Source organism: Physeter macrocephalus, chromosome 11 (genome assembly GCF_002837175.3).
Source record: "Physeter macrocephalus isolate SW-GA chromosome 11, ASM283717v5, whole genome shotgun sequence".
NCBI lineage: Eukaryota > Metazoa > Chordata > Mammalia > Artiodactyla > Physeteridae > Physeter > Physeter macrocephalus.
In genome coordinates this window covers 122210423-122223352 of record NC_041224.1, presented here as the reverse complement: position 1 = coordinate 122223352, position 12930 = coordinate 122210423, and the positions used below count along the sequence as shown (strand labels likewise).

The 12930-nt window shown below is 33.3% G+C and overlaps 1 protein-coding gene across 9 annotated transcripts in view; it reads right to left on the bottom strand.

Moving 5' to 3' along the window:
• MIA2 (MIA SH3 domain ER export factor 2) overlaps positions 1 to 12930 on the bottom strand; it is a 100073-nt gene that overhangs the window by 9768 nt on the left and 77375 nt on the right. For 8 of the 9 annotated variants that reach the window (XM_024116603.1, XM_024116605.2, XM_024116619.3 and 5 more), the window contains 4 exons: positions 10093 to 10160; positions 8555 to 8637; positions 6544 to 6672; positions 3461 to 3619 (listed from right to left, as the gene is read on the bottom strand). In XM_024116603.1, coding sequence (XP_023972371.1) covers positions 3461 to 3619; positions 6544 to 6672; positions 8555 to 8637; positions 10093 to 10160 — 439 coding nt within the window. The remainder of the gene's footprint in view (positions 1 to 3460; positions 3620 to 6543; positions 6673 to 8554; positions 8638 to 10092; positions 10161 to 12930) is intronic. The other variant, XM_024116637.3, reaches the window with a different exon arrangement.

Here is a 12930-nt window from a genome sequence, read left to right as displayed (position 1 = left end):
GCTGAGCCTGCGCGTCCGGAGCCTGGCCTCCGCAACGGGAGAGGCCACGACAGTGAGAGGCCTGCGTACCGCAAAAAAAAAAAAAATTCAAGATGTCTAGTTTAAACAAAAGTGTTATTCATCTCTTTTCATTCCAAAACAAATCTTGGATTGCCATAGTTCCTTGGGTAACTATTTAATAATTTGGGGGTCTATCACATAACAAGAACATCAGCATGGTTGAGAGGAGAATTATAAAGATGGATAAAGGGCTTGAATTTTTTTTTAATTCAATACTGTATGCTAATCAAGTACAATAAGCATCTTCACATAGAATGTGAAGAAATAGTTTAACCTAATGATTAAGGAATTTAAAAGGAATGGAAAGCAAAATTTCCAGGAAGTAGCTGATAAAAGCATTGATATGGTTACGTTATGGCTCTGGAATAAAGAGACCAATGGTATAGAGAAAATGTCTAAGAAACAGACCTATGCAAATATGGACATTTAAGATAAAAGTGATATTTCAAATTAATAAACCAATATACAGTATTAAAACAACTGTCTATCCAATGGGGAAAAAAATAACTCTCCAACTAAACATTAAAACAAAAATAAAATCCAGACTAAAGGCTTAAAAATCAAAACAAAATTTTAAATTTTTAGAAGAAAACAGAGAATATTTGTTATCTAAAGATAAGTCTTAAAGAAAACAAAAATTCCATAAAAATAAATTAACTTACCTATAACAAAATTTGAAAACTTTTGTTTTTTGATGTATAACAATTACATAATAATAAACTAAGAAAATATTTGCAAAATATAAAAGATTAGTATCCAAAGGATACTAAGAATTCCTATTAAGCAAGAGGGAAATGGATCAGGAAATTTACAGGAGGAAATACAAATGATCAATAAACATGAAAAGAGGCTCAAGCTTACTAATAATAAAAGAACTACAAAAAATAATCAAAGAAAAAAATGAGAAAACTTTTAACTCATGTGGCTGGAAATATTCAAAAAAGTTTTACATCAGGTATTGAAGAAATAGCTACTTTCAAATTCTTCACACATAACTACTCTTGAGGACAAAGGGCAACATCTATTAAAACCAAAACTACGCATATCTTACTGCCCAGCAATTTCATTAACTGGACTCATCTCTAAAGAACACGTGTAAAAAAAAAAAAGTGTTAATTGCAGCACTGTTAGTAATGGTGAAACACTGGAAACACCCTAAATGTTCATCAGAGGAGACTGGATAAGACTGGATAAATATATTGTAGTATATTCATATATTTATTTATACAGCAATTAAAATAATAAACTTTATATTAAAATGGAAAGAATTCAAGAATATATGCTGATAAAAACTTGATAAAATAGAAAAATACTTTTTAAAAAATCATATATAAACTGTAAGTTTACACACATTAAACTCATGAGTGGTTGCCTCTGATAAAGAAGGAACGTAATGACCTTCGGAAAGGAAACAGAATAGACTTCAACTGATATAGTGTGCTATTTATTTTTATGTTTTATGTACCCATTCTCTCTCTCCCCCTCTCCCTCCCTCCCTCTCTCTCTCACACACACACACACACACACACACACACACACACACACACACACACACACACACACACACACACACACACACACCATCCCTCCCTCCCCCGAAGCCTGGGTAGGGAGGTCAGAATCCTAGGGGCCCTGGAGCATTCTGATACCTGTAACCAGGAGATCATTTCCTCCTGGGACCTGCTCGGAAAGTGAACACAGGTGTTGAGGAAAGCAGCCCCTCCCAGTTTTCCCATCTCGCATATATATATATGAAACAAATATTAATATGTAAACTCTAGGAGGTGATATACAGTATTTTGCTGTATTTTCTACGTTTTTGTTTCTTAATCTGTAAAATGGGAATAACACTCTTAAGATTCTTAGAATGATTAATATAAAGCACTTAACATAACATCTGGCACAAAGTAAGCACCCCAAAGTAACTGTAATGATAAATTAAATTTTTTATGATTATAAACTATATTAAACCATAGTATTGACTAGTCTCCTTCAAATCTAGGACCATAAGCTTCAAGTAGATATTCAACATTGCCCTGTAATATACCACATTTCACTGACATTTAAGCAGCTTCACTCTCCTAAATGGCTACTGTATATCTTTTTCTCCCTCCAAATCTCTGACAATCCCCCTCCTCTCCTATCCCAAGTTAATGATCTTGCATATCAAGAAACTTGATGCAGGGACTTCCCTGGTGGCGCAGAGGTTAAGAATCCGCCTGCCAATGCAGGGGACACAGGTTCAATCCCTGGACCAGGAAGATAACACATGCCGCAGAGCAACTAAGCCCGTACGCTACAACTACTGAGCCTGCGTGCCACAACTACTGAAGCTTATGCAGCTAGAGCCTGTGCTCCTCAACAAGAGAAGCCACCGCAATGAGAAGCCCACGCACTGCAACGAACAGTAGCCCCCACTGGCCGCAACTAGAGAAAGCCCACACGCAATGATGAAGACCCAATGCAGCCAAAAATAAATAAATTTATTTATTTATTTATTTATTTATTTATTTATTTATTTATTTAAAAACTACAAGGAGGGGAAGTGACATAATTCACCTTTAATGCATATCTCTCTACATTAAGTAGCACAAGATCTGAGAATTAAGATTCTCATTCTTCTCTATTACTTCTCTATTCCTAGAAAAGGAGGCTGTGAGGCTAGATAGAGGAACAGAAGGACACTGAAGTCAGAGCACTGAAAGATCAAGAGGGGCACTGAGAGGTCAAGAATACCAAAGAATGAAAAAATGGTAAGAACTGAAACTTTGTTTCATTAAAGTATCTGTGGTTTTCTTACTTTTTTTTAAATTTAAAATTCTAACAAAATAAAGTATTTACATGAACTTAGACACGATTACTATCTTTCTTGTTAGAGTCAAGAATATATTACTCTGATTAATACCTGCACTACAAATTATTTGTAGATATAATTCTCAAGAATCAGTTAAAAGACTAAAAGCCAAGAATCCTGCAGATTCATACCCTGACAGTCAAAAAGCCATCGTTTAAAAAAAAAAAAGCTATCGTTTAAATTCTAGCATTACTTTTTTTATTTGAATTATTTGTTACTAGTATTGTTGAAACATAGTTACTAATCACAGTTTATAAAAAGCATAAGAATATTTTAAGAATATTTTATGCATGCCTCTTAAAATGTATTAGTAACTACTAAATATGGAAGTTAAGAGATCTTTTTTTTTTTTTTTTTTTGCCTTCTGTAATGTGAACAATTACCCCTAACTATTCTGTTTAGAAAGGTGTGTATTGTTGTCTTCTAATATATATCACGGCTTTTCTAAAGACAGGGCACACACGTTCCCCTCTTTTCTTCCACTCCTGTATGTTGCACATACTGCTTGCCTTTCAAATAAACATACTAACGATACTCTTTCCATACCTGATGGAGGAATCATCATCCTACGATCCTGTTCCCAGGGAGGTGAAAGGGACCCAGTGTCAGAAGGTGCTCTTTGAGGATCAATTAACCTATCAGAGCTTGATTCTCCTCTTTCATTGGTAATCTGATGGTCCAGAGGATTCCCTGGGCCTCTTGAGCCTAATTAAAGAAGAAAAATACAACTATGTTTTATCTAAAAGAGTATTACAAGATCCATCATCAAATAAAATCCAGACCTTTTTAAAAAGGAAAAACAATCAGATTCCAACAGTTTCCCTAAGACACATTAGACTGTAACTCTATCCTACCAAAGCCATTTCTAAGACAAAAAGGAAAAAATAATTTTGTCATGTACATAAACAAACACTTGCCTATAAAATTCATTTTTAAATGTTATCACCATCATTATTTACACATAAAATCAGTGGTTTAATTGAAAATTATAACCACTAAGTCTGAAAAATAAGAGTAGAAAGTAAATTGCAAAGTAAGAGATTTCTATACCAGATGTAATAATTATAAAATCACGTTTCTGTTGCTTAAACTAATATGCCAATAGTCAAAAAGAGCATCATGCCTTTAAAACAGTTATCTTAGAGGCTAATATACCTATTTCAATATTTCTGAAATGACTCGAAGTATTTTTTAGAACAACTCTTTTAGAAATGTACTCAGATTAACTTAAGAGCCACTCAAAAAATTGGATCTTAATGTTGTAACATGACTCTCTACTTCTGCCCCAAAATGATTTTAACCAGTCTGATTACAAACTTTATATCTGCCAAATAAATTTGGCTTTAAATGGCTTCTAGCAATTTCTAAATATCAAATTCACCTTCAAAGACAGCTCACAACTCTGAAGGCAAGTCTAAAACAAGAGTTTCAAAAACAACAGCACTGTCGAAATAAACACTTTGAACAAGGTAACACTCATTTGGATAAGAAAAACTGACATGCTAACATTTATAAAGAAGGAGAATCATTTTAAAGTTCCTTTCCTATGACCACAGAAAGAATGGTACCTCAATTAATAACCCATATTCAATTAAAATGAAAAAGACAACTATAAAAAAATTTTTAACATTAAATAACAAAATAAATTAATACTTCATCTGTCATTGAGGGGGGAATGAGTTCAAAAAACAGCTTTTTAAAAAAAATTGTTTTAATAGAAATCTTTCTACAATGCTTCCCACATTTCAGTACCTCCTTTAAAAGAAGAGACTAAAACTAATATGACCTTTTCATGGTAACTTGTACAAGCAAGTATAACCATTTTTTTTTTAATATGTAGTAATCGTTACAATTGTCCTATCTACTCTCTTTTGTAGAGTCAGGAGGCCAACTGACTTTTATATCAGAACGTCAACTTTTCCTTATTCCTTCTAGCATGTTCATCCTTCTAATCAGTTCATTAGAAGAAAAAGGCTGGGAAAGCAGAAAATTAAATCAATGAGAAATGTGCTAGAGCCCATTAGGCTGAGATTGTCTAGAGTGAAGGACAGATCTTTAAAGGAGACATTCAAAGGCTTTCTCCTGATTGTTTACTTCCAGAGAACAAAGTAAAGGCCAAGTGACTACCAGGTGAAAAACTGCAAACATGAAAACGCTAAAGGTTAAGATTTTTCATTCAGTCCAAAAGTTATATACAATTTACTCTAAAAAGAAATTATTTTCCTATACTCAACCTTATTCAAACATATATCTCATCCAAACTTTCAAAAAAAAATGATAACAAGAGGAAGGAAAAGAAAGGTCATTCTTCTTTGGTGGGTCACAGAAACTTTTAATTCAAAACAACTCTTTTTAAGACCTGCTTATAACTTACCTAAAACTTCTGTAGCTTTTCTAATGAATAGTAAAACACACTTGCAAATGCTAACCACACTGTATCTTGAAAGTAATTTAAAAAGAAAGGAAAGTGATTTAAATAGGAGAGGAGAAATCAAAGGTAATTTTTACTGTTATTCCAAATATTCAGTTGACTACAAGCAATCCTTGACTTATGTCATTCAACTTCCAGTGATTCACATTTGCAGTTTTGCCAATTATATACCCTTATTTCTAGGGCACTGTTTTTCAGACTGCTGACTACAACCCACTGTGGTACATGAAATTAACTTAATCTTAACTAGCATTCTTTTTTAATGAAATGGAATAGAACTGAATAGAAGATATCAGAAAGCATCAAAAATAGTAAGGGTAGTGCTATTTCATGTGACTGGTTTCAATTACATTTATGTTGGTGTGTAATATGACATGATATAAACACAGATTTGGGGCTAAAAACCTAAGACTCTTGATTTTGGAATACATAGGTTTGAATTTTGCTACAACTCAAGGGAAAATTTTAAAGTAACTTGACAAAGTAAACAAAATATAGTTGAGAGATCAAAAAAGTAAAACTCCAGATATACAGGTAACATCAGGGTAAGTGCTGATGAGGTAAATGCAGAAAGATCAATAGCTAATGCTTGGGCTTGAAGTGGCTCTGGAAATTCTCAAAAACACATAAGAGGGTAACAGACAATTTGGAGTCAGTTTCTCAAAGTATTAACAAATGATTTATGTCTCTTTTAGGTTCCCATCAAAACTCTGCCTTCAAGAGAGCACTTCTGAATTCCTTGTTTTAAAAAAAAAAAAGGCTCTTTCACTTGTTGATTTTCTACCATGAAAACGATCATGATAATAAGGTAAAAAAGATTTTTAAAATTCTATATTCCAATAATGTTTCATTAAAATACAATTTTATGCTAGGTTATATTGTGATTGTATTTTATGTATTCTTTATAAAGTGATATATAGCATAATACAGTTTTTAAGAAGTTAAAATATGATTTTAAAAGATATATATCAAGTCCTTGAACAAAATGTAATCCATTATAACAGTGTTTCTAAGGGAAAAATATATTCAAATTTGATGTCATAGAGCTCCTTTTCCAAACAAAAGTAACCCAGAATAAGTGCAAGGAATGCCTGTATTTTGCAAAGGTTTATTTTAAAGATCATTTTAAAGATAAGTTGAGATGAAAATATAAAGTAAGGAAGAAATCTAGAGTAATAAAGATGTTTAAACAATATACCTCTTCCTCCTCCCCCTGGAAGCAAAGGTGAGAGTCTGAGTGGACCCTCCAACAAAGTTGGAGGGGAGAGAAAAGCTCTCATTTCAGGTGAAGGTCGACCCAATGGTGAGGGACCATATGGGGAATGCTCTGGAATAATTAAAACAGCATATTTAAATTCATAGTTTCAATTACCTACACTACAGATTAGAATTCCATTTCAACAATTACCTTTGGGTCATTCTATTGCCAATTTAAGTTTAATCCCTGTCTTAAATACTAACCATGCCTTGGGTTTTGCTGATATGGGATAGAATTAAATATTGAACCCTCTGTTTTTAAAGTCTATCTACCAAATGGACACTTCAGTCAATAAAAACATCATCTTCTTGGTAACTAATACACTTGAATAACCATACAATAGTAAGCAAAGGACATCATATGTTAGAGTAAAAAGAGGACTTGAGGGGCATGAACTTTGGTTTTGTTTTGTTTTTAATGGCAGTATGTTTCCAGATATTTAAGCTGGTGAAGGTTGTAACATGGAAGGGCTCTGTTTAAATCAGGGCCACATAGGCTGTGTTGGGCCATGAATTACTTGAGAAAAGCTCACATTTTGAAAAGTGGGAAAAAAAACCCCACAAAATACTCTGAAACATCAGAAATTACTTTTGATTCATCACCAGTGAAAATTCAGTTTACATAAAATAATTCATTAGGGCTTCCCTGGTGGCGCAGTGGTTGAGAGTCCGCCTGCCGATGCAGGGGACGCGGGTTTGTGCCCCGGTCCGGGAGGATCCCGCGTGCCGCAGAGCGGCTGGGCCCGTGGGCCATGGCCGCTGAGCCTGCGTGTCCGGAGCCTGTGCTCCGCAGCGGGAGAGGCCACAGCAGTGAGAGGCCCGCGTATCGCAAAAAAAATTTAAAAATAAAATAAAATAATAATTCATCAAATAAATCACTTTACCTATAAACCATATAACCAAGAAGAGCCTTATCATTTTACAAACTTCACCATTCTCAAATAATGGTTATACTTCCAAAGATCAAAAATCAACAACATCAAAAAACAAACAAACTTAAATGCCACCAAAATAACACTTTTCAAAGCATGTTAAATTTTATTATGTAGCTTATATAATATTCAAATATAGTTACAACAAAAGATCAAAGCATTATTTACCCTGAGACTTTTTTGCATTAGATTCAGATAAAAATTCCTTCTGTATAATTCCCCCCACTCCAGATTTTGTTCCTATTTGAAATCCATAACAATCTTCTATTTTTTAATGTAGAAATACTTTCATTTTAATGAAACTGGACTCTCAAAAGTGATTTTTATAACTTTTCAACAGTTATTAAAAGGGGAATCTACCTATATAAAAATAAGTTTGTTTTCACTGCCCTAGAAGCTTAATTCCAATTCAACCAAAATTATTTGGAAAAATTTAAACTATTTGGAATAGTATGAGATCATAAAGATGCTAACTCATTAATGAATGGACAGAAATATTAAATACATCTTCCAAAGAACTGTTTCTTTTAGGGATAATTAAAGCAATCAAAACTCATATTATTAAGGTTTTCCCAACTTTTTAATGAATACTTTTAAATAATTTAAAACCAGCTGTTTTAATTCTTATTTTTGTAATTCAAACAAATTCCAAAGAATAGTTAATATTATAAACAGTCACAATGCTATTCCATTTAAGCAGTCTATTCATTCTCCAAAAAAATAATTAATGAGTACCGTACTATGTACCAAGCACTTTGCTTCTCAAGGAGCTCAAGGTACTAAACATACATTATTTTACCAAATGTCACTGAGAAAAGGAGGCAGCCATTTACATTATTGCTAGAGAACAAAACTCAGAAAATTGGGAGACTGTGAGAGAACTCAGATTAGAACCCTAGCTCCAAAATCTAAAATATTTATTAGCAGCGTTAATTCACACTAATATAAACTATATATGCAATATATAAAAAAATATATGTAATTTTAAATGAGGGGTTAAAAAAAAAACCAAAAAACTACCTCTGCCAAATGCTGTATTTGGAACATCAAGTGCGTAAGGATCTTTTTCTAAAAGTTCAAATTTAAACTCTGTTTCAGTTAATCTGCAAATAAAGAACAAACATCTCTAAGTTACTCATCCAAGAGAAGCACCCACATTTCAAGAAATTGCCACTATTAAGTACAAGCTACTCTTCACTATCTCAATATCTACATAAGAGAAACAGATCCTTTAAAATTATTCTGACCAGGGCTTCCCTGGTGGCGCAGTGGTTGGGGGTCCGCCTGCCGATGAGGGGGTCACAGGTTCGTGCCCCGGTCCGGGAGGATCCCACATGCCGCGGAGTGGCTGGGCCCGTGGGCCATGGCCGCTGGGCCTGCGCGTCCAGAGCCTGTGCTCCGCAGGTGAGGGGCCGCCAACAGTGGGAGGCCCGCGTACCGCAAAAAAAAAAAAAAAAAATTATTCTGACCAAAATACCTTTCCATATCCCCCACTATTTATTTTGGGGTAACAGGTTCCTTTTTGCCTAGTAATAGTGATGTTTTGTTGAGGCTTGGAATTGTTTTTTTTTCTTCAAAAACAGAGTACAAAGAGTACTATATCACAGAATCCAAATTTTAGAAAGATATTGAAGGGTCCTCCAAGGTCAACCAGTTCAAGTCTACTATTTTACAACTAAGGAAAGTAAAGCTAGCAGCTTAAATGATTTATGCAAAATAAAAGTACCAGGATTAAAACACAGGGCTCCCAGCTCTGAGTCCCATATGCTTTCCATTATAATGTTATCCATATGATTCCAATCATAACAAAAAATTGGAATCTGATTAACTCATCCCACTATTTTACTCCTAAATTTTTTATCTGAAAAATATGACATTTTAAAAGAATCTTATTTCTAGTTCTTGACCATCAGATCTGAAATGAAACATTTAATCATTCAGTTTTCATTTGTGAGTAGAAAAGACAAGCAAGAAGACTAAAACTAATACTGGATAATGTTAATAGTACATTCTGTCAAGAAATTATAACATTATGGGAAGACTTTCACAATCTTCATAGAAAAGTGTTTACTTTTCCCTTCGATTGTACACTGTACCCTTTTATCCTCCTATTCATTTTATTATTGTAAAGCAATGCCATCCAATTCAATAAAACCAGGGAAAAAGAGAAATAATAAACATTCTATCCACTTATTCATTAAAAGATGCTAATACTCTGAGAAGTACTATATCAGAGAGATTCATCCTTTCTATCTCCATCTCTGGTAATCTCCCTCTACCTACACTGGTTTAAAAAAAATTTTTTTTTTAAGTTACTTTTTACAAAAGAATCTGTGAAAAGTTTCCTTCTGTTAGAGTAACCTCTCCAAGACAAGTGTTTCAAACAAAAATCTAGTTAACTCCTAGTAAAACTAATAGATACTTTACCACTAGATATGTTGGGTTCACTGAAAGCTTTCTTGTTTATCCTTATAAAAGTATTAACTAATTACTAAAATGATAACTAAGAATAAAAGTCATAACTAAAGTTTTTAAAGTATTCCCACTAAGATACTTACTTTTGTCTGTTGTGAGCATTTTCTTTCCTTAAATCATTGAGGTTTCTTTCAGCAGTTCGAGCTGCCAGCTTAAGGAAAATAATATATATTTTAAAACATTTATGAAAACTTAAAATGAAAGATAAGCATATATAAATATCTCAATAATGGCATACAAATATCACAGTCACTTAAGTAACTAAGTATCCATTTCAGTAAACTCAATGTAAAAAAATTCTAATTCAGAAAATTATTTTAAAAGGGAATGAGTTTCATATAACCAGAAGACATGAGCCTAAGACTGGAGTTTAATCATGTAATTGCAAGAAATGCTTTTAGCTAGATGTGAAGTCAAGGATTAGCATTATTTGGTGCTGTAAATATCCAAATAAAATGACAAGAGCAATGTAACAGGACCCAAGCTTAGGAAATGAGACTCAGGATCATTATGCATGGCCGCATTGGCTATGGAACAAAGTAACCGTCTCTGGAAAGAAATCACTATTTGGCTGCATTGGCTATGGAACAAAGTAATCATCTCTGGAAAGGAATCACTATAATTCTGTGAACCTATAAAGGTCTAAAACAGTTTCAGAGCTGGTAAAGGCCATTTTTTTAAATGGCTGAATATAATCAAAGCATGCTGCATGTTTATTAAGTACACAGCACTGTACAGATACATTCCTTTAGTCTTTTACATTTGCTTAGAGACACTTTCATTTAATAAAAATCAGAGTATATATGTTATAGGAAAAAAAGCTTACACTTATACCAAGAACATGCAATATACCCAAATAGCTGTGGGCAAAATTAAGCTTGCATAGAATACTGCATGTTTCCCAGTTATTCTGTGAACTCTCCAGATTACAAACAGCAGGGTGTGGAACATCAGACCTGCCAGATTAATGCAATCCACTAGAGCAAATGTAACAATCACAAAAAGGTAGGTAAATTAACTCAGTCTATAACTATAACTTTTTACAAGTAAAAAGAACTATATTATCAAATGTGTTCACTTAAAATGGTGAACTGCACCTGAGAATTGACTTTAACTAGGCAAATATTCACCAAAAATACAGCTTAACCACATTTTAGCACTCAATATCAAAAAGATTCCATGTGTAAATCTTTTTCTGATATATAATTATATAATCAATTTTGTACTAACAAAAAAGAATACTATACCATAACAATTTTAGTTAACAAAATACCAATTCATTTAACTTTTAATAATGCAGAATTAAAATCATTTCTAAATGTTGTCTATAGTGTAACATATTTACTATTAAGCATATGGCACAAAAAAAATGCACAGTTAAGTCAAAAGTAAGTTCTACTCTGATTATAGTATCGTATATATTAAAGATATACCTACAACAGAGAAATATAAAAATAAACTGATGGCAATGATTCATACTTGAAAAGTTTATACCCAAAGGTGAGCAAAAACTGTAATTACAGTGAATAACTGCACTGTATTCCAAAATATTCGTATTCAGATATTAAATATTTACAATATGCAAAAAAGATTCTATTAGGAACAGGTGTCATGGAAAACGAAACAGTCCCTATAAGCTTAAATCTGTGGTAAGGACAAATATAAATGACCATAGTACCTGCCACGGCATACAAAAAAGCAAAGCACTATGACAGTTTGAAGGAAGAAAAGATTAAATCTAACAGGATGGAGCAAAGAAATGCTCAATAGAGAAAGTAACATCTGAAATTATGAAATTATTTATAACAGTAAAATAGTGGAAACAAACTAAAAGTTTATAAAATGAGAAAGGTTTATATAAATTATAAAACATTCATAAAAAATATCTATGATACAATAAGAAAACAGGTTATAAAACGTTAATATATGATTTTATTTTCTTAAACATATACATGTGCTTTATGTCTAAATGTATCAAAAAAAGTATGGAATAAATTAAAGTAATACTGCTGATTACTCCTTTGTACTTTTCTACATGGTATGAACTTTTGTTCAATAAGTATATATTATTTTTATAAAATCTGAAAAATATCTTTTCAATTTGAGACATGAAGGGCATATTTTCTGCATGTTTTAATTTAAAGTCAATGTCATTATTTACTAAACAAGAGATTCAATGTATTGAAAAGAAAAAGTACAAGACTTATGAATCTGAAAGGTCAATGTTTCAATTTCCAATCTTCCCTCTCTAATCATGTGACCTTGGGCTGTTTCCTCACCAATAAGACCTGAATAATAATACCTATTTTACACAGTTACAGTGTGGATTGAATGAGTAATATATGTAAAATGCCTTTAAGTGCAGTGCCTAGAACACAAGAGATATTAATAAACATCAGTTCCTCTCCATCTTTAAAAAATAATTTGCATCTGAGTATTTAGAAAGTGGTGAGAGGGCTTCCCCAGTGGCGCAGTGGTTGAGAATCCGCCTGCCAATGCAGGGGACACGGGTTCGATCCCTAGCCCAGGAAGATCCCACATGCCGCAGAGCAACTAAGCTCATGTGCCACAACTACTTAGCCTGTGCTCTAGAGCCCGTGAGCCACAACTACTGAGCCCGCGTGCTGCAACTACTGAAGCCCACACGCCTAGAGCCCATGCTCCACAATGAGAGAAGCCACTGCAACGAGAAGCCCGCGCACCGCAACGAAGAGTAGCCCCCGCTCACCGCAACTAGAGAAAGTCCACGTGCAGCAGTGAAGACCCAACACAGCCAAAAATAAATAAATAAAATTAAAAAAAAAAGAAAGTGGTGAGGAGTGGTGAAGAAGACTAAATTCATTTCCAAGCCCAGCTTATTAATTCAAAAACAAATCTTCACTTGACCACTCAATACAGAAGCATACAAAAATCTCAAAATT